At 44.1% G+C, this 22,086-nt stretch overlaps 1 protein-coding gene across 4 annotated transcripts in view; it reads left to right on the top strand.

Moving 5' to 3' along the window:
* nfixb (nuclear factor I/Xb) overlaps nucleotides 1-22,086 on the top strand; it is a 128,004-nt gene that overhangs the window by 32,059 nt on the left and 73,859 nt on the right. For all 4 annotated transcript variants that reach the window (XM_078284452.1, XM_078284453.1, XM_078284450.1 and 1 more), the window contains one exon: nucleotides 7,434-7,965. In XM_078284452.1, the coding sequence (XP_078140578.1) occupies nucleotides 7,434-7,965 (532 nt within the window). The remainder of the gene's footprint in view (nucleotides 1-7,433; nucleotides 7,966-22,086) is intronic.

Here is a 22,086-nt window from a genome sequence, read left to right as displayed (position 1 = left end):
ATGAATCCATATGAAAGCTAGGTTTCTCTGAAGATTTCACCTGCTAAAATCAGTATGTAGGTTTTAGAAGCATGTTTAAGCCTTGAGACAGTTGAGATAAGTGTGCGTAAGTGGGAACATGGTGAGTGTAAATGCCAGTAAGACTTTTCATCTTTCGTCTTATAAAGTGTGTGTTCCGTCGTGTCACTCCTGTGTCCCTCAGTGGAGCAGGGTTGGCTGCCGCCCCCTGCAGCAGCCACACACCCGACTCCGTCTCTTCCACAATCCCCTCCGCCTCCTCCTCTCTCTGTCTGACAGTCTCTCACTCACGCATGGAGCCTCTCGCTCACTCCGAGTGAGTGATCGAGCCTCTTTGCATCCCCCCCCCCACCGCCACCGCCGCCTAACCCTGGCTGGTCCGGTCTCCTCTTGCTCTGGCTCCGTCTCAGCGGTCCGAGGCGGGTCAGGGGCAGCGGGCGTCAGGCTCCGTCCGGGGTCAGGGACGCTCAGCTGGGCAGGAGAGGACACAGCGGAGCCCCGCCGCGCTAATGAAGGGCCAGGCGGCCGGGAGGCCTCTCAGGTTATGCAGACCGTGGTCTAATTGGTCTAATGAGATGCAACGCAGGCTCGGTGAGGTCAGGTACCACAGGACAGACCAGGACAGGACAGGACAAAGCAGGGCAGAAAGGCCTACTGCTGGGCATTATGGGTCAGAGGGAGGAAGGGACTTTTATCTCTGCCTCAGTTTGGTCAGCGGTTTTTAAGATAAAGATTTTTTTGAGAAATCATGTAATTTGTTTATGATTCTGGGGATAAAAATGGGCTAAATGATTTAGTTGAAACATACTCACTGGCAGAGGTCAGCTCTGTTGATCGGAAAACAAAACGTTCAAGCTGATAAGGATTCGTCACAACAAAAAATAATGCATTTCAGTGTGGCAAAGTTTTGATGTTTTGGCTTGAGGATCTGGACTTTGGGGCGAAGCTCACTTTCAGCTACTTCACCACTGGAAAGTCATAAAAGATCACCTGAATAAAAACTAAACAGATACTTCTAATTGGACTTGCGAATATTCATTTAAGGATGTATAGAGATTTGCTTCTTATCCAGGCAGGATGGCCTCTTGAGGCCTGCTTAACTAAAGCATCCTTATTTGCAATGCATTCCACATGTAGAGGAGAACAAAACTTGACAAAAGAGTAGGTGCATTTCATATATTTAAGCAGTTTCTGATTGGCTATTTGATAGTTTATCATTCCCCTTTGGAAAACAAATAGTTTAAACACTCATTCTGGGAATAAAATACAGGAGTTTTAGAGTTTTGACATTACTTACAACATATTTCACTTTGAACTGGCTGAAAATGCAGGAATAAGATAACTAGGGTTATTCTGATACATTACTAGGCCTATATTTAAAACATTGACCATTGCCTAATTTCTAATACAGCGGTTTTTGCGTTATATTCTCGCTTCCTTCTGACGAATAACAAATATAGAGTGTAAAATGTAAATTATTAACGTATTGAAATAACTGGTTAATAATAGTCTGACAATGGGATACATTTAATGTGTATGGCTATTCATAGGTAAAATAAAATAGATTTTGTCCGAAATATCTACCGTTTAAAACGATGGACTATTCAGAAGAACCCCCTTTCTGTTGAAATTCAAATGAAAGTAAAAGTGCAAAGGGTTGTGTAGGCGCAGTAATGAATCTGTAAAACTCTGGGTTAGTTGCCCTGTTTTTCAATGCAGACCAGGCCCTTTTCTATTCTCACTGAAAGAGTTAATCTGAAGTTGGCAGCCAACTCGACGTCTCGGTCAGACGTGCTGAGAATTGAAAAATAAGGGACTTCAAAATCATTTCTTTTGTCTGTTAGGCAGTTTGGATTCAGCTTCTATATTGCCATATTTTATCCAACATATTTTGAATTTGAAACTGACGAATTTGCAATAGCAAAGCAAGGGTCTCGGCTGCATTACAAACATGAAATTGTAATCTTTCAATAGTAATAATAATATTAATAATAATAATAATAAAAACAATTACCAGCCTATGGTTTGTTAAATATAAAAACAACGAACGTTTTAATATTTGAGGCTTATTTCAAGTGAATTTATCACAATGTTTGAATGGGCTCATAACTTCAATTTAAAGAATAAATGGAAATGCAATTTAAAGAATAGACATAATAGGCTACAGCCTATATGATACATTAGGCTTTTTCGTTTTACACAGGCCATTGCAATATAGTGTATTTTCCCTCAGAAAACACCAGAATATACTTTGCTCAGTTTTTCATAGGCCTATTTCCATCCATGCAATTTTAGATCTCAGGCAATAGCCTGGATCATTTAGGCCTCATAGTAGGCCTATAGTGCAATTCATTTGCTCATTCCAAATGAAGCAGACACAGCCAAAACACTTTAACTGCATATTTGCATGTGTTTTGGGTCTCCTCTACCGGTATTAATTGAGGCTGGGTTTTATTGACGGTGTAGCACAAATGTCTCGCTTGCGGGAATGCCAGCCCGTCTTTCCAGCTTCTTCATTTCCATGTTCTTCCTGGCAGACTCCAGCGATGATGTCTTCACTCTTTTTAAGTATTCATATTTTAAGTGCCCTATGAGAAGAGAGAGAGAGAGAGAAAAAAAAAGTGATGGTGCATTTTTAATTGTTTTGGCTGAAGCCTTCGTCTTATTAACGGGCCTGGCTAATTTGAGGGAATCAGGCAGAGAAATTGCTCCTCATATTTAGAATATCTGGAGCGTGTTTGTGAAAAAATAATCCATGACTTGGCTATAACCGTTAATTGGGGGAATATCAGTAATAGTGATTCTGAAACTCGCGCGAGATTGTTTGCCATTTTTCATGTTCAGGCCTCGTAACCTATCAGATGCCTCGACATGAGAAGTTGGTGACTTTGTTTTTTTGTCCGGACTGTGTTGCTACAGTCGGTCCGCAGCAGGTTCAGTGAACTTGGGTCACAGGCGAGAAAGAGTTTCTCCGGGACTGAGGGGTGAAGGCAGGTAAAGAAAACCCTGGAAGCTCGTATAGGCTACAGCTTTTGTTTTAAGGTGACCAACTATTAGCAACGCTCTCACTGGTAAAGTTAGAAATAAAACTGGAACACACCGACAGCTCTGACCGTTAATTGATAATTAGCCCTACTTAAAGCTTACGGCTATAGCTAACACAAAGGCCAAGCGTGTTTTGGCCTTAATTTAATTTCCAGGTAAGGGGATTAACCCACAGAAACCTTCCATGGGTTATGTGAGGTGATAACCCAACAGACAGGCAGTTAATGAGCGTATATTCCGTGGGTATATTGGCCTAGTATAGCGATGCAGATAGTTAGCTTATTTGTGGAAACATGGAAGTGTAGCTCACCCACGGATAGTTTGATTAAGTAGTTGTCGATTTTTAATCCAGTTTTGGCAGTTTGTTGCCTGTGTAACAGTTGTTTCTGGGAAATAAATACGGGACTTTTTAGGCGTTTTGGCCCACTGAAGGCAAATGGCATAGCTAAGGAAAATGACTTAAACCCCCTTGTAGCCAAATTTCATTTGTATGACATTTGAATGGTGGTTTATTTGCATCCTGGCAGGGATATTTTCTCGAGGTTCATGCTGAATCCTGTAGCTTTTTTACATTTGTATTTTTAACTGTCTGTTATTCTGTCTCCTAGTCTTTTTTTGAGGTTTCCTGATATTTGCATTGATGGCACCTTGTTCTCCATAACACACACACACACACACACACACACACACACACACACACACACACCACTGCAAGAGTTATATGAATCCATTTTTATTTAGCTCTCTTTTATCCTTCTTATTTCATTTTGTTGCAGTATCTAACCATATAATTTGGCATCAGTAGACGGCAGACAAAGCTACTGAATGGACGTAGAGCTGTATTGTCCTTCATTGTGTTGACAGTTGATGGGTGAGAGCCAGTGCTTCCTGAGGCTAATAGGGTGATGTTGTCTTCATGACTGTAAGATTAGGTTGAAATTTATTACTGTGTTGAAGATCTGTGACCATGATGTTTACTGGTGACAGAGTATGGGATCTCAACAGTCTGTGTGTGTGTGTGTGTGTGTCTGCATGTTTTTGAGTGCGTCTGCTTGTGCACATGTGCTTGAGCATTTGCATGTTTGTACATTTGCAATTTTGTTTCGTTTGAAAGAGAATACGCACCCCAAAAAAAAAGAATATCACGGTTTTGGACAGTTTTTTGTGAATTTATACTCATTCTTTCTCAGAGCTAGAAACAAGAGAGTCTAAGTTTGTCATAATTATCAGGTGATAATTTGACAGTGAAGGGGAGACTGGCGCCTAGAACCATTTTCTAGGAAAACGAGAACCTTTTTCGAATCAAAACTGTTCACAATACTGCAAAATGAAGCTCATTTGGGCGTAACAACTGAAACGCACATTCTGTGAATCCACAATGTTGATTTCCAATTGATTGTCAATGGAGCTGCTGCAGAAACTGTCCCTTGATGACAGTTTCTAGGTTTTGTTTCCCTGGATTCTAGCATTGTTGTTAATAATCACAATAAACAGCCAATGAACTATCGAAGGAATAACATGATTTCTGTATAGGGCCAGTTTTCCCTTTGTTTGCTATTAGCTCAGAGGAATTATCGGTGAATGTGTGCAGTTTTTCTTTGAAATATTCAGCCGCAAGCCTGCATTCCCAATGTATGATTCAGCAGCAAAGATGCCCACTTGTGCTGAACAGACCCTCCAGACGAGTTGGTTAGACTGTCTGTGGAGCAGGTGCAACCCTGAATGAGATGCTTCACGAAGAGGCAACATGGCAGCCATCGCCACTCACAGACCGAACGCCGAATCCCCCGGGAATTCAGGAAGGGGAGCAGATTTGGGATTGCGATTCGTAGGAGACATTGTGTCCTGACCGCTTATCTTCAGCTCGCCACGCTGTCTGATACGGCCGAGGTGTGATCGAAACGCTTGAATGGAAAGTTTCACAGTCAGAAAGCCACGTTGTGCCTTCTGTTTCCTGCGCCTGCTGCCTTTCCCTTAAAAATATATATATCTATATCCATTTTATATATGCATTAAGCTGTATTTTGTGCGTCGCTGTAGCTCTGCCTTTAAACCATTTAGTCATTCATTTATGTGTCTTGTGTCTGGGTTGTAGTCAGAGGAGTGTGGCTGACTGGGTTTGTTTCTCCCTCTTTGTTTGCTGTGGTAAACCCATGAGCAGCTGCCGGTGGTGGGGTCTGGTGGGATTCTGAAGCTGTGTGTCCTCTCTTTGCCATCCTCTGCCAAGGTGGCATTACGCAAGCAGAGAGAGGGGTAGAGACAGAGAGAGGGAGGGAGGGAGGGAGAGAGGCGCACAGGAGGGCGGGGGTTTGCGGGGGTAAGGGAGACGAGGCGATGGCGGCCATAGTAAAGATGGAGGCAGGCTGAGGGCTGCGGGGATTGGTGCAGGAGAAGCCATGCTCCCCTGAACTTTGCCTCTGTGTCAGAGAGGAACTTGTCGATTTGGCAAATTGTGCACCGTCGGACAGGGCTCGCGCGCTCTCTTTCACTCCCACCCGCTCCTCTCCCGCTCTCTTTCTCTCCCTCTCACTCCCTCTCTCTCTCTCTTGCGCGCGCTCTCGCTCTCTCCCTCTCGTTGCCACTAACCCCCCCCTTTCTCTTTTCCCTCCCTTTCAGCTCTTGAAGCTAACGCATTGGCTGGGCTACAGGCATCTTGTTGCCAAATAGGTGGGCCCTACTCGTGTTGGCAAAGGCTCAAGCAATGGTTAGGGAAAGAACGCGGAGAGGACGAGAGACGGCGAGCGAGAAACAGAGAGAGAAAGAGAGAGAGTTGGAGAGAAAAGGGGAAAAAAGAAGCAGCACTCGGCTTTGCCAGCGGTCGTATGCGCTCGTCCAACATTGATTCGGCTCTCTCCTTTTTTTTTTCCTATTCTGTGCTCTGCACTCCCCGGCCCCCCCGTGTGTGTGTGTGTGTGTGTTTCTGAGTCTTGCGCCGGGCCCAGGGATCAGAACAGACACCACTACCAATTACACTTTGCCAAGGATTTTTTTTTCTAGGTTCATTACTTTTTTTTTTTTTTTGGAAAGCACAAAAGAAGGACTGTTTATTTTAAGTGCATCTATCCCAGTTGTTGTATCCAAAGTTTTTTTTTTCATCCAACTGTGAAATACCGTTAACATTTCTATTTTTACTTTTTACAAATATTTTTTTGCTACAAGTTTTTGTCTGTCTTTTAGACATTGTTATTTTGCTTTTGTCTCATTAGATGCTGGCCGTGGTCTGACTGCAGTGAAACGTGCATTTCCTTCTCTAAAATCTTGGGGGCATCTTGTTTTGGTTTTAAAGTTTGGCCCACTGCTTATAGTGCGCAGCATATTCTGCTAATTATTTTTTTACAGCCCCCAAGTTTTTTCATCTGCTAATTTTCCACACCCAGCCAAACCAGCACTCGCTTTACATTGGGGAGCGCGGGAGGAAAAAAAACTGGTGCAGGAGATTTTTTTTTTTTCATTTTAAACGCTGTGCCAAATTTATGATGAGAGTGCAAAATGGTAACTACCAGGCCGTCTGTCTTCCTCTAGCAGTGTGGTTTTCTGTGGTGATTTCTGTCCGCTTTCAGTTTGTTGTGGAAATGTGAGTCTGGTTGGAGCTCCCTTGCATGGTAGCAGAGATAGGAAATGGTATGGCTGATCTTTTAGCAGCACATTTCAACAGTGGTCTTGTGGCGGCAAAGCTTGGCGGTGGTGAGCGACCGGTGTGTGGCAGCCCTGGCACAGGAACACTATGGCGAGATCTGGGCATTGTTGCCCAGAGATATGTAGTGAAGGTATTATGGTACAGTAGAATAACTTCTCTTTTACAGCGGAAAACCGGGAGCGCACCCTGGCTCGGCTTTTCACTTGCTTTTGAATTTGAATCAATTTCATGCATTTTGTATATGTTCTTTTGAATGTTTTGGTATTTATTTCTAAAAAAGGAGGCAAATGGATTTTATTATTTACATTGCGTTATACCTTTGCAGCTTACAGTTAAGATTAATTTTGGTGTTGACTGCCGTATATTTTCAAATGTTACATTTTGCCTGTATGATAATAATAATTTCTTACTTTTTTGAACAGATATATGGAATCACTGTATAATTTATTAGTAAATTATCCTTTTTGATTTTGCATTGCTATGCAATTATACTAATTTTTATTATGCTAATAATAACAATATTATAATCATGAATATTATTACATTTTCAAAATGTTCCTGTTGCCTCTTTTTTTAATTTAAAATTGTCTAAAAGTTTAAAACCGCTTTATTTTGAACATTTGCATCTTCTCTTACAAACAAAATGCTTATTTTCAGCCTCCTGAAAGCGTAAGACTAACACCATACCCCCCCCCCCCCTCTCTCTCTCTCCCTCTCTCTCTCCCTCCATCAGGATGAATTTCATCCCTTCATCGAGGCCCTCCTCCCCCATGTCCGTGCCTTCTCCTACACCTGGTTCAACCTGCAGGCCCGTAAGCGCAAGTACTTCAAGAAGCACGAGAAGAGGATGACCAAGGACGAGGAACGCGCAGTGAAGGACGAGCTGCTGGGGGAGAAGCCAGAGATCAAGCAGAAGTGGGCCTCGCGCCTGCTGGCCAAGCTCCGCAAGGACATCCGGCCCGAGTTCCGCGAGGACTTTGTGCTCACCATCACGGGGAAGAAGCCCCCCTGCTGCGTGCTGTCCAACCCCGACCAGAAGGGCAAGATCCGCCGCATCGACTGCCTCCGCCAGGCCGACAAGGTGTGGCGGCTGGACCTGGTGATGGTCATCCTGTTCAAGGGCAGCCCCCTGGAAAGCACGGACGGGGAACGGCTGGTCAAGTCGCCCCAGTGCTCCAACCACGGCCTGTGTGTCCAGCCGCACCACATCGGAGTGTCGGTCAAGGAGCTGGACCTCTACCTGGCCTACTTCGTCCACACGCCAGGTATGTGGGGAGAGGATTTACTGTAGTCTAGGAAACACACACACCCACAGACATGGCCACACACACACACACACACACACACACACACACACACACACACACACACACACACAGGAGTATCAGCCAGTGAGCATTTTTTTCTTCTTTTTTTTTTAGTCATGCATACATACATACATGTTTACACAAACTCACACACACAAAACACACTCAGTCACAGTCAGACTGGTGAGTGTAAATGCACACACATACACACACATACGGGTCAGCATGTGATGTGTCACACACACTTTGGCATGTGAGTCACAGCCGAGAGTGCCAAACCCTGCTCCTCCTTATGTACCAAGCAGAGCCAATGCCAGCCTTTGATAAACACTACAAACACCGTCAAGACTAACATCGTACGTACGTTGACGTTTACAGTGATGATAATGTATAATTATGTATAATCTGGACAGGTATGTGTACTACTTGAACACAATGCTTTTGAGATAGATGCTTTCTATCTGACAGATTTTGTGATTCTGTGAATTTGACAGAACAAGGCTTAAAACCTGTGTTTACCTAGAGATATGTTTGCATTGGTACATTTGTTCATGTATTTGTGTGCAAATTTGTCTAAATCCAAATGTGCATGTTTTCATGTGCCATCTGTAAACAAAAGCATCTGCAAACCTGTTTATCTGTGCGTGTGTGTGTGTAGCAGTTTGACATGTGTCTGTAAGCCATGTGTATGTTGTGAAATCAGTGTGTATCAGTAGCAGTGTGTCATGTGTCTGTGGGTTCTATTGTGTGTGTGTGTGTGTGTGTGGTGGTCTGGACAGCGCAGTGACAGCTGGCCCGGTCCCAGGTTGTTTAGGAGGCAGAGAGAGTCGGCCTGTCTGCAGCCTCAGCCTCCTCAGCCTTACGCCACTCTGCTCTGCTTTCCTCCACCAGCCAGAGAGCACACACACACACACACTCACACTCACACACACACACACGCACACACACACACACACACACACACAGACTCGCACAAGCTCTCCCTCAAACCCACTCGCTCACGCTGCCTCATTCGCTGGTCTTCTAACCATTATCACGCAGTCCTTGTATGGGAGACATTTGTAAAAAAGAAAACACACACACACACACACACACACACACACACACACACACTCTCTCTCTCACTCACACACACACACACTCACACACTCTCACACACACACACACACACACACACAAGTTGAGACAGCCTGGCTCTGTATTTTCTTGTCAGTTTTTGACAGCATAGCTCTGGCTCTGTTTGTTTATGAGAAATTTTATTTTTCCATATTCGGCACAGGTGTTTCCTACAGTGACCATGAAGTTGAAATAGAGGTAGCAAAAATATTTTAGTGTTATGTGTTTACAGACTCGCGTATATTCTTGTAAAAATCCATACTCCAAAATGTAATGTGTGGAATATTCAATTAAGTAGATTTTGCAGGTTGTGCAAAACTATGGAGCTCAGTGGAACAAATTATATATTTTAGATATTGATTTACATTTTACTATTGATTATTTATATTTTAGTAATGATGACTGATTATACAGCTTTTTTTGTATGTTACATTGGATTACTTAATAACCATACTGTAATTATTATCAAGCATCTGTTCATGTTAATGGCATAATAATAATAATATTAAATGGTTAATTGTTGTTACTTTACAGATTAAAATAGAAACTCTTCCACTGATATAAAAACTTATATTAGATTGCTTTGTATAGACATTTTGAAACAATTATAATTCCCTGTCTATTTTTAAGCATATCAATTTGGGATATTACCGCATTGATTCTGGAAGAGCAGAACTTTTTCTGATGGAAAATTATCCACTTTCACTGCAGCTCCATTTTGCTCCAGTATTCACAAACAATGCAAATATAAATAATTTACAGAATCCAAATCGTTTTTTGAGGTGTGTAGATGTCACATAGTGAGAGACCTTGTATCCACAGTCAATCAATTTGAAAATGAAAAAAATGTTTTTAATCCAGTGAAATAAACAAAGAACAAAGCCGTTAATGGAGCACCAGTGGTGTCGCAGGTGGCGCTGTTGATTGTAGCTTTGGTCTTCAGTCAATGTCAATGTCAGTACAGACTTTAGTACACATTTTTCGATGTTTGAAATTTGCTGTAGCCTGTGTGACTACCGATTTATGCAGTATCTAATGTAATTTATTTACAGTTTAAGCCGAGTTATATCGTCACTCCATCTGTAATTTGCTAGCCATATTATTATGCCTTTTCAATAGTGCGTTAGCCAGCACAGTCCATTGTTGGGCCGGTTGGCTGTGTCCTGGGTTCAGGTGTTTGCAGGTAGAGTCAGGTTCAAAGTGAAAACACTGACACTCCGCTCATCACACACATAGCTACAGACACATAGACCCTTCTCCTGCCCTTTGCTATTACCCTGGGTCTAAAGTGATGGATTCTCTTACCACAGACTGGCATACAGTTACAGAGCCTTAATGCTGCTCCTTGGCAGCGAGGTGCAGCGGTCCTCTGTGACAGAGTACCCCATGCCGGGCTCCTTTCAGCCCAGTGTGTAACTCTGCTTGAGTTAGCGGGGCCTCCGCGAGCGCCTCTTCCTGTTCCACAATGCGCCGTGGCGAACCGCGGCTCAGATTAGCTCCCAGCGAAGCCTGGCGCCCCTCGGAGTGAAGCCCTTTTTACCCTGTGCCAGGATTCACCAGCCAGTCATCCCCATACACTGGACTACCCTTCATCTTGCTGGTGTGTGTGCGTGTGTGTGTTTGTTTCCATGTGTTCATGTGCGCACACGTGTAAGCTTTTATACGTATGTGAATGTTTCCTATATAAATATATTTCAAATATAGCTGCTGTTTTTCAGTCAAAGGCATAGTATTCCCTTACTTGGCTATCAGCCTTTTTATACAGCGCAGGCCTGTACTGTATATGTGTTTTGGAAAGGGGCTACGTTCCATCATCAAATGTAGGTTATTGTTAACATTTGTTGACATCATTTCTCCCTGCTTCTCTGTTTGCGTTTGTGTGTAAAAAAGCAGAACACATTTGCCAAGCGGTTGTGAGTGAGCTCAGATCTGCCCCTGCTGACAAAGGCACAAGTCCTTTTGCTGTGGGAGGGAGAGGGTTTCTTTTTCTTATCCTGCTCAGCTTTTCCACAGCTACCTTAACAGCAGTCTGTGCAGCACCTTGCATGTATGACTAGTATACAATAGAAAACATTAGGAAAAAAAAAAATCCATCTCTGTAAACATGAATTCGGCTGTTTTTCAGAGGGCTGGCTGGGGTTAACCAGAGTTTACAGAGGACAGACAGACAGTGGCTCCATTCTAACCTTTGGGGTGGCAGCGTTACAGTTTTATTCTTAGCTCCCCGTTCCAGGGTGTCTGTGTCTTGCGGAAGCTATCAGTTGCCAGGCCTGATGATTGGATCGCAGCCGTCTCACCCGCCTGTCCCCGCCGCGGTGTTTCAGTTCTCTCGTCCCACTGATGTCACCGTCGCCAGCTGCGGGGGGGGGGGGGGGGGCAGCGGCTGCCCTTTCAAGCAGCGTGATTGACAGGACAGGAGATATACCCCCCCACCAACCCCACCCCCTCCCTCCCCCCCCCCCTCCTCCTCCTCCTCCTCTCTCTGCTTTCCTACAGTACAGTATGTGTCTCTTGCTTTTGTCCAATTATAGACTTCGGCCTTACAGGCGGGGCAGTGAGGGCAGGCTAGCTGGGACAGATCAAAGCCGCTTCAGCAGGGCAGAGCTGCAGTCTGGTCTCCACTTCTGCTCCCCAGCTGCAAGGCAAGGTGCCACTTTCAAAAAAAAAAAAAAAAAAGCCTGATCATCTTCCTTTGGCAAATACCTGGCTATACACACACACACACAACGCGCTGTAATCGTCGCTAACCGATGAGTCGACCCCAAAAATGGTTGTCTTCTGTATGTAATACCTGATTCCGCTGCATCTGATGATGATAATAATAATGGTTCAGGGATGTGGAGGAAGTGAGGGAAATAGGGAGGGGGGGGGGGGGGATCTGATCTCATCTTTGATCACATGTCTGTCGAAACTGAAGTCTGGCTCGCCAGTTGGGCGCTGTCGGCCTTCCTCCACCTAGAGACCCCAGATCAGGTCATGTTTTTCGAGCGACGTGTTCCATATTTGTCAGTCTGACGAATCTCCGCTGTTCCAGCATTAGTCATGTTTGGAGCCGCTGCCTCCTCATACGGCTTTCATTACTTGCGCTGTTATGATAAAAAGATGTTTCTGAGAGTGCGCCCTCCAAATCTCTTCTCTGTGCTGGAGACAGACAGACCAGAGAGGTGCCTGGGCCAGGTCCGAAAGCCAACTATGTGTGTGTGTGTGTGTGTGTCTGTGTGTGTGTGTGTGCCAGACTCCACCATATCTCCAAGCTGCCATGGTGCAACTGTGAACCCAAGTGCTGTTCATTTACCCATCAGTGTGTCCCTGTCTGTGTTCCTGTCATTACAAATGGCCAAGAGAATATCTTTTAATAGTGCCGAACAAAGAGAGGAATCGACAGACGGCCAGACTGAGAGACTTAACGCCTTGTCACGCTTATCCATCAAACGCATCTTATCTGCTTTGCCCAATATCCTGAGCTTCAAAAGGAGGTAACGTTATCAGACTGGGTTATATAATGAAGAAGAGACCAAATAGGACATAGTGTTTTTTTTGGTTGTTTTTTTGCCCACTAATATATTTGCACTTTTATTGCACTGGTTTTATATGGTTTCTAGAGGCTATGTGTTTTATTTAGAGTAGACACCAAAGTGTTGATAAGTCTGTTAATTGCTTCTGGCGCTGTCTGACCAGAATCAGAAAGAGTGAAAGACTGGACTAACATCGTTGGTCCCGTTCAATCGAGTTATGTCGTCTTTCGGTCCAGTTTGTTTGTTGCTCAGTTACAGGGTGATGATAGCAATGTGGTTGATGTTAACAGAAGAAGAAAAACGAGGGAATCATAAGGCTTAAAAGAAAAAAATTCGCTCTTCTTCTTTTACTTGGCTGAGACTGTCGTGCAGAGAAGAGATTTCTGGAAGGAGAACAGAATTGTGCTCCAGTGTTCTGGCATCGGTCCGTAACCCGGGCCGACGGAGAAATAGAGAGTGTCGGCGCCGCGGGAGCCACATTCATCTGGTGTGAAAAACACTGCTGGTCCGACACTTTCAACGGAAACTTTCTTACGCTTTGTTGTCATTTGAAATAATGCGCCCAATAAAGTTTGAGCTTCGGCGAGCCACTCTCATGACAGGACAGTGTCAGTGACACTGTTGCGTTTTAATATGCACTGAGGCATAGGGGCCTCCAACAGCCCCAGCTTGGCCCATTTTCAGAGCCCCCAGTTTTCCCAGTTGCTTTTCGTAGTGTACGCGTGTGTGTGTGAGGGAGAGAGAAAGGGAGAGTGGAGTGTGCGGAGTGTAAGGAATCGCTGGTAAACAGATTATTCCAGTATGATAGGGGTTCCAAAGGAATCAATGAAAAGACGCAAACCGTTACGCGCTCAGGATTACAGACGCTTGGTCCAATCCTCTGACCTCCTTTAACCACTTTCTCCCAACTTTCCACCACTCTATAGGTCCAACCGCTCAGCAGCTCTATGGACTTGGTAGCAGGCCAACCCGCTTCAGAAATATTCACTGTAATTATCCAGTTTAGTGAATAATACTGGAAAAAGAGAGATACACAAAAGAATGAGTATATGATTGAATTAAGTTTCATTTTGAAACAAAGGTCAGGTTTTAGCTTTGCAAATAGAAAAATTCCTTGTACCAGAAAGTGCCTATTGTGGGCAAAATGGATTAGCTTTATTTCCTAATTTCACTGTACAGTGATTTTTAATTATTTGTATAATTAAGGGTAATAACTAAATGTTATGGTGTCCCTTTTAGCAGTTTAGCAGCCCAACTCGGTTCAATTTATTCATTTTGCTTCAGGTTTATCTTATTCCCTTAATAACTGATATAACACTTAGAAAAAAATAATCTATTTTCTTTTGTCTCAGAAAATAAATTCTTTAATAATTCATTTAATTGTGAATAAAAAAAACTAGAACAATGAATATAGTCAGCACATGCAATATAAAAGATTGGCTACTCTGCCCTTTTTAAAGCATTTTAGCTATAAAGCCATAAAGCTTTTTCGCTATATTCATTTTACTGTAATTCCAAAAGCCTTTTCTCTTTCTCAAAAAGAATAAAACAAAGGGTAAACACAGGATGAGCATTAATTTTTTTCTTCCCCCGGTTTCTTTTCGTATTATTCTCTGTCTCTAACAGTGTCTCGTTTCACTGCGTGAATTTGTATGGCCAGTCCTCTCTTTCTCTGTACAGGCGCCAGGCCTGAAATCTGTCTGTCCCCTAAAAACATATACCCACACAGGAGGGGTGGCTTGGCTTCTCCGCTGCCTGAGCCGAGGGGCGAGGGGAAAGGAGGAGAGGAAAGGAGAGGTGAGGACAGCAGAGGAGTAGAAAGCAGAGGAGAGGAGAAGAGAAGAGAGGATAGGAGAGCGTCTTTTCTGGGCCGGCTCCCAGCAGCCAGATTCTGATCCGTCCGCCTTGCGCCTCGTTCCCTCGGTCCAGTGGAGCAGAGCCGGGGGAAGACTGCCCTGTAATTGGGACAGCTCTTTCCATACGGAAAACGGGGCCGGAACGCCGCAAACACTCGTGGAATACAGATTCCCCTTCTCTGTGTCAGTGTGTCAGTGTGGGTTTTTTTGTATTTTTTTTTTTATTTCATTTTAAAACCGTCTCAAACTCTGAAATGGCATTTCAGAGTAATTAAACGCAAAGCAAAATCCTCTTAAATAAAGGAACCCAACAAAATCCTTGAAATGAACGCTAATAATGCAGAGATGAAAAGCGAATAAATATTTCTCTTTCATTTTCCCCCCCTGCCTTTTTTCTCCTCTTGTTTAATGGTAATAGATGTCAATCATAGCTGTTATACTGATATTCAGTGCTGATATAAAGTAAAAGAAAAGCGTAGAATAGAGATGATGCAAAATGCCATGGTGAAAACAAAGAGAGAGGGAGGGCAGATATTCAGGCTAGTGTGGCTGGTTGGCAGCGTTTGGCACCCAAAGCTGCAGCTCTGTTTAGAAGGTGCCAGCTTTTCAAACCGACACACAGTCTCTGCCAACCTCTCTCCTTCTGATCCTTTCTTTCTCTCTTTCTCTCATTTTAACATTTTTTTCCCCTCATATCCTCAGTTTTCGATGAACACTTCTCCCCCTCTACGCGTCCCCAGCTCCTACTGCCATTCCTATGGATTTTTTTGTTTGTTCCTCAGCGGCTTGACAGAAAAACAAGCTTGAAAACATTTAAAATTTGGTCTCGTTTCGTATAGACGTCATTGCTTAAAGTGTGAAATTGTCGTCGCGTTACCAGACCATTTTTTTATTCTTTTTTTTTTTTTTGCTAAATATTTTCCACTGGCTTTTGCGGAGCGAATATTGTTACTCAGTGTGATGGTGCTGCTGTGGATTCTGGTCCAAAACAAAATGGAGGATAAAGCTCAGCTCCTCTCCAATCAGAGGAGAGAATGAGTCCACACAAAGTAAATGTGTTACTGGCAAATTAACTATGGCGAACTGCGTGGTGATTATAGGCATTTATGAATAAGATTATTTTTTTCAAATATATATAATTGGAGCTTGCTTTTTTTATTTTTTTTTGTCTTTTGCTCAATTTCTTTGGCTGGATAGGGAGAGAAGGAAATGGTGGCCAGTAAAAAAGGACTGATGCAGTTAGAGGATTTTGACTGTAAAATGAAGAAAATCTATGGCACGTCATTTCGGACAGGGACCTGGGGCCCTTCGGAGGCGAGAACGCGGTGCCGGCCCGTGAGTGATGGGAGAAAGCGTTAAATGCTGGGTGTGGGGGTGGGTGGAATTACTCAATAATGATCAGAAAATTAGACCCATTATTGAGGGAGAGTAAACAGGCCTCTCTAAGTGTGAAAGGCCCCTATTCAGCCAGGACCAGGAGCAGGGCTCCTTTCTTCCTTTCATGGATCCACCCATGGCCTCGAGAGCCCCTCTTTTGTTCCCTGAAATAACAGAGTGAATATGGGAGGGGGGAGAGGTGAGGGTCCTGCTCTCAATGCTAAGCATGGTATGGAACGGGATGAGGCCTTTGACTGTAATGTACAGTGTGTACAGTGTCCATACATGGCTGTGTGTGTGTGTGCTGTAGGAAAATATAAATGTGTACAGGCACACTGTGAAGGCAGGTGCATTAGACAGTATGTAAGGGCTTGAATTGAAATTGAATAGAAAAGTGTTATCTTTTTATCTTATTGCAAACAGTTTGCGCTAAGCATTTCCAGTGTTTTGAATGGCAAACTTTATTAATACTCTTCTGACTCTGCATATCCAGGGGCAGTTTAAATATTTCCCATCAACTAAACTAAACTAATATCGAATTTGTTAAAATCTGTCAGTGTTGATGAGCTCAGGAATTCTGGCAGGGTGTATGAGTGTGTGTTGGTATTTTTGTGTGCGTACAAGTACACCTGGGTGTCGCCTCCCCTCTCTCCCATCTCTTCTCTATCATCACGTTAACACGCGGCGCTCGTCACTGTCTCCGTCTCCTGCATCCTGACAGTCGACAGCCAGGGGAAGGTGGGTGTAAACTAGGCGCTAATGCGACCATTTCCCTGTTTGTCAGCACAAACGTTCTAATTAATGGGAATCGGATAAATAAATAAACTCCCCGTGTCTCCGAGCAGCTGAACAACAAATGCTCAGCCCAGACAGAGACAAAGGGAAAGGAAGAGAGGGATTTACACTTTGAACAAGCCGTTGGAGAGAATAAAGGAGACTGTGGTTTTTTTTTTTTTTTTTCCTCCTCACATCACTTTTAAAGACTAATTCCCAGCTCTGCTCTCAAATGGGGAAGGAAAGATTTTCACTAATGACAATACAAACTGTGAGATTATTTTCCGTAGCTTTTTACGGTTGCGTTTCATTTACTTTTACATGAGAAAAACACAATTTCACATTTGTCAGTATTAATATTGCCTAACATGGTTACCTAACACGATAAAGGCAATGTTTTGTTGGCCATCTATCACCCTTGTATTGGACTTTGTTAAGTGCCATGTTTATCTTATCCCAATCTCAAATTACTATTTTATAGTTCATCATTGTTTCACTCAGTACCTTCTCACTCGTTCTGCTCTCCCTCCCCCACGCCTCCTCTCTGAAGACACGCTGTACAGGGATCAGCCCGACTCTGGGCTCCCGCACAAAAAATCACCAAATCACCTGACACATTCACTCCATTTCTCCGTCTGTTTGCTTTTCATATGGACGGCCAGCTCCATTTCACAGGCATAATTTTGGACGGTAACATTCTCATTATACCCGTCAACTGTCAACGCTCAACTCTCTCGTCTATAATTTCAGACTCATTTGAATTCTTATTGGCAGCTCCAATGCATAAATTTCATAAAAGATAGGAAAACAACACTGTTTTTTTTCTCTCTGGTGAGCAATAAAAATATGGAGGAGATTAGGGGAAAGAAGTTTATGGAATTGCATTGTTTGTTTGGGCATGTTTATCAGACTAATGCATGTAAGCACCTACATTTTTACTTGTTTTCCAACATTATATCCCAGTTACGTTTCATGATGTTGAATTTAATGAAGTTGTAGTAGTTCTCACACAACAAAAAAACACTCTAAGCTGTCATGCTGCAATACAGAAATGCCCTTACTGTACCTGTGCATTGGGTAACTGTCCAGACTGGCTGGTGAATCGGGTTGCCATGGCCACCTAGCTGTTTTTTTCTCCTCAGCGTACCTTGCCTGGGCGATATCCAAGGGGTGTCAGCGACTGGCCTGGTTGGCACGGTGAGTTGCCATGCAGTGCTGGGCCGTTACCGTGGCTCTCTGGCCCACTGAGTGGGCAACCAGAGCGCAGAGCTCTGCCAGAGGAATCCACTCGGATCACTTTCACACTATAGAGGGCATCCCCGCAGTCATGGATAGGCAAATACCTATACAGTTGAGTCGGGCTGTGCATAAACAAAGAAATAAAAATCACGTAGGTGCTACATAGCTATGTCAACATCAGGGTTTTTACCCTAAGCGGCAGTCAGAATGTGATTTTAGATACAAAGGAATAATTTTATATTCCTTCGAGCAAATGGAGGATATTAGATTTTCTTGGGAATATAGTATACTATTTCTGTATATATAAAACTATTGCCATTGGATGCGGACCAAGTGGGACATACGAAAATATCCAATGAAACGGTAATTTTAGAGTAGATTATTCCTTTAATGTTATTCACACATTTTGTTGGGCTTAATCCAGCCCACAGAGCCTATACCTGAGTTTTATCCTCTAAGTAGCTGTGAAGTATCTTTTGAGATGGCGGCCCAGATATGAGGTAATTTAAAAAGCAGGGGAGCCTATGATGTGAGAGACTCCTCTGCAGGGAGGCAAAACTGCTTTCACTTGAACAGAGGAACACTCTTTGAAAAATATTGTTATCGTTCGTAAACATGAGCCTGCATCCCTTCGCTTTCATTTTTCAAATGCAATCTGCTTTTCCTCTTCAAAGATTAAGCCTACATCCCCAGTGGCTCTCTCTAAGTCCATAGGAGTGAAGCCACGTGTATGTTTTTATGTGTTGTTTGTGTACGTATGGGAGTGTGTGTATGTGTAAATGCACGCACGCATGTGGTGCCATAGAGGTAGGGCGAGGGACAACAAACGCTGTCTGTAGCGGAGCATATGTGCGCCCTCTCTGGACCCGCCCAGTGCCCCCGCTCACCCCGCACCTGAACCCCCTTCACACCTGGTGCCCGTGGGCCTTGTGTGTAAGAAACGGCCACAAACAGCCACACACACACATGCACAGGCTCAGCGGTGCACTGACATGACCCGGCCGTCCCGCGGTAGTCGTGGGACCTGGGACCGGCCTGGCTGCTCCTGCTGGGTGCCCCGCTCTGAGGGAGGGTGCGCAGGGGCCCAGACAGGAGGTAAACCAGGCCCCGGCTGGGTCCCCCTCACTGGTCCTTGACTGGGTGCAATCTGTCGCCGCAAAAGTGGAAAGTTACTCGGGGGAGGGTATGAACAAAAAATGTCCTTAAAACCATATGGTCGTGATTCAATCGGAATCCAGAGCCGCTCAGAAATGATCTGAAAATGATTTGAAATTGAGGGGGTTGTAGGGGCTGGATATTACAATTACCCGTATTAGTAGGTATTTTCACAGATGTCTCTCTCTGGTATCCCTCTATAGCTGCAGCAGCGGCGCTCATCCACTCTGTTATTTGCTCTTTGTGCGGTAACATTTGATTGGTGTATTATTAGACACAGACCACCCTGCTCCTGAGCCCTACTTGAGTTTCCATTCTTCTGCTGCTCCGCTTTAATGCGAGCCGAGGCTCTCCTCCAGCAGCCCCAAAACCTACAGGCGAGCACGCAGGCAGAATTAACGTAAAGAACAGGAGAGAGAGAGGGGGGGGGGGGAGGAGAGGACAGAGAGGCAGAGAGTCCCTGCGAGCGTGTTCTGCTTCGGCGGAATGGTGATAGGGAGTGTAATCCAAGCCCCGGTGTTTATTTTAAGAGCTGATGATCTAGAGATGGCCATTAAAAGGAGAGGGCAAACAATTTAAGAGCAGTGAATTTGAATGGAGGAGACGAGTGGGTGTGGGCGGACAGGGAGGGAAGGATCAGGGCTTCTCTCCCCTCTCTCCCGCCCTCTCTCCCTGTTCTTTCTCTCTGTGTGTCTCTCCCTCTTCCATGCGAAAAAAAAAAATGCTTGAGATGACAGTGAATTAGAGCAATCTGGCCTTCATTCTGCGGTTAGATTTTTATCTGCGGTTTTGGCCCTGAGAACATCTCAAATCCCCGCTTTCTTTTTTCTGCATGCTCTTTTTTATTGTCGTTTCTGCTCCTTTCATCTGAGTTTACTTTTCCTTCTGGCCTGGCTGTAGACCGGGCCCTAACGAGAGACCGTTCACACCGAAGGCTTGAGGAATGGTCCCATTATCCTCGCTACCTTGGTCCGGGGGCATTTTCCTCCACCAGGACCTAAACGCTCTGGCTGATGTGATTACTCCAAGGCCAAGTTTTCTGTTTTTGATACGTTCTTAGAGAAATTTTTCCCTCTGATGGAGTGGAAGATCTTGTCTTTGGGCCTGGATTCAAACTACACAATCCTGGCAGCCGCATAGGGAAATCCTTATGATAGGAGACACGATTATCCCGCTAAACTAAAGATGGTTTACACAGAGAGCTGCTGTTTCATGGTTCTTGCAGACTCCGGGGCCAGCATGCATAAAAAGCTTCTAAGAATATACTATAGCTGTTTACCCTGCATCACCGATGTCAGATTGAATATATATCATTACTACAGTATGATTTTTAGAGACAAAACGGCCTTTAGTTCAGTCATCCTGTTCTGAGATACTTCATACATACAAGACTAGATAGTTTTGTCAGTCTAGTGCACTAATTTTCAGTTTGTCCTTTCTCTCCTTGCCAAATGGCTGTTTGCTCACTATAAGCTGTGGATTGCATCAAACCGTCTGACACTGATTGAGGCTGTCTCTTTGGCACTGTCGAGTGTTTTGGGTTGACATTTTTTCACTGTGCTCTGCCGAAGCCTTCCCTCTGCGTCCCAGTGAGACATATCTGATATGTTACTCAAAACCCAACTTACAAAAAGTTGCGGTTCCCATTTTTAGAGTCTCGCCCATCTCCTTTTCATTGGGCTTTAGATGTGTAATATTTTATATCCTAATGCAAAACAAACAGAGCCAAGTTACACACATTCTTCCCCCCATACTGAATCGTGGAAGTCGTTAACCAAATAAAGCTCCCTCTCTCTCTCTCTCTCTCTCTCTCTCTCTCTCTCTCTCTCTCTCTCTCTCTCTCTCTCTCTCTCTCTCTCTCTCTCTCTCTCTCTCTCTCTCTCTCTCTCCCTCCCTCCCTCCCTCCATCTCTCTTTTGCTCTCAGTGGATCTGTCCTGGCTAGAACTCTAACTGAAATAGCCTCAAGCACAGAGCCTCTTTTGTGGTCAGGCTTTTTTTTTTTTTTTTTTTTTTCTACAAGGTGTTTGTGAAAAAGAACAGGATTTTCTCTCCTGGCCTCAGGTCCCTCCGTCGCTCCGCTGCTGCCTGCCTTGGCTGTCTTTGTCCAGGTCTGGTCTGGTAAACAGCCGTGTCCTACACACACAGTTTATCACATCGGGGGTGAAACCTAACTGATTTTATTTTGGAATGGCTCAGGTTTTGCTTGGATTGCCTTTGCACTGTTCCCTGGCTTCTTTCTTCCTCTTATCGTCGTCAAGCTCCCGTTTCTTTTTCTCTTGGTTTTCTCTTGGTTATGTAGCTTTGCCGCCGGCTCTGAGCCCCTGCACCGCTCCCCTTGGCCTTGTAGCCCGGGTCCCCTAGCTGGTACACGCAGGCCAGCTGCACCGGACGCGTCTATGACATTTGGTGTGAGGACATCTGCTCGCTGGCCAATCCCTGGCCTGGTTTCACGGCCTGCCTCACTTAGCATGCTAGCCTGCCGCTGTATCCACCTCAACATGAGGACACCAAGGACAGGGAGACGACCAGTGTGACATCCATGTAGAATTAAAATGTACAGGCTAGTTGCACATGATTGCTTTACCATTACATACAAGGATGGAAATTTAATGAATCCACCATATCTTGGCTAGTATTTTTCAGTCCAGGCTGATGCAAAATTATAGTCACTTGAATTTAATGCCTGAATTTAAATGTGTGTTAATGGAGATGGTAGGAAGATGGCAATCTATACTCTCACTGGCCTTGTGAGGTGTTATATTGTGTTAGACATATAAATAATTAGGTGTTTAGTGTTTATTTTTATCACACATGATCATAATGTAGGCATGTGTTGGCCAGTACTTTATACATGTGAGTGAATGGAGAGCATGTATAGTCTAAAATATAGGCTATATGTATGCACTTTGTCCCATTAGTGTTGCTTTTTTAGTGTGTATTATGTACTGTGTCTGCCTGTGTTGAGAATAATAGTATACAATAAACGAGGCCATTTTTCAGCCCTGACAGAAGGGCACACACGTGTCACACACAAACACACACACAC

The sequence above is a fragment of the Centroberyx gerrardi genome, chromosome 7, assembly GCF_048128805.1.
Source record: "Centroberyx gerrardi isolate f3 chromosome 7, fCenGer3.hap1.cur.20231027, whole genome shotgun sequence".
NCBI lineage: Eukaryota > Metazoa > Chordata > Actinopteri > Beryciformes > Berycidae > Centroberyx > Centroberyx gerrardi.
This window is presented reverse-complemented; position numbering and strand designations above follow the sequence as displayed.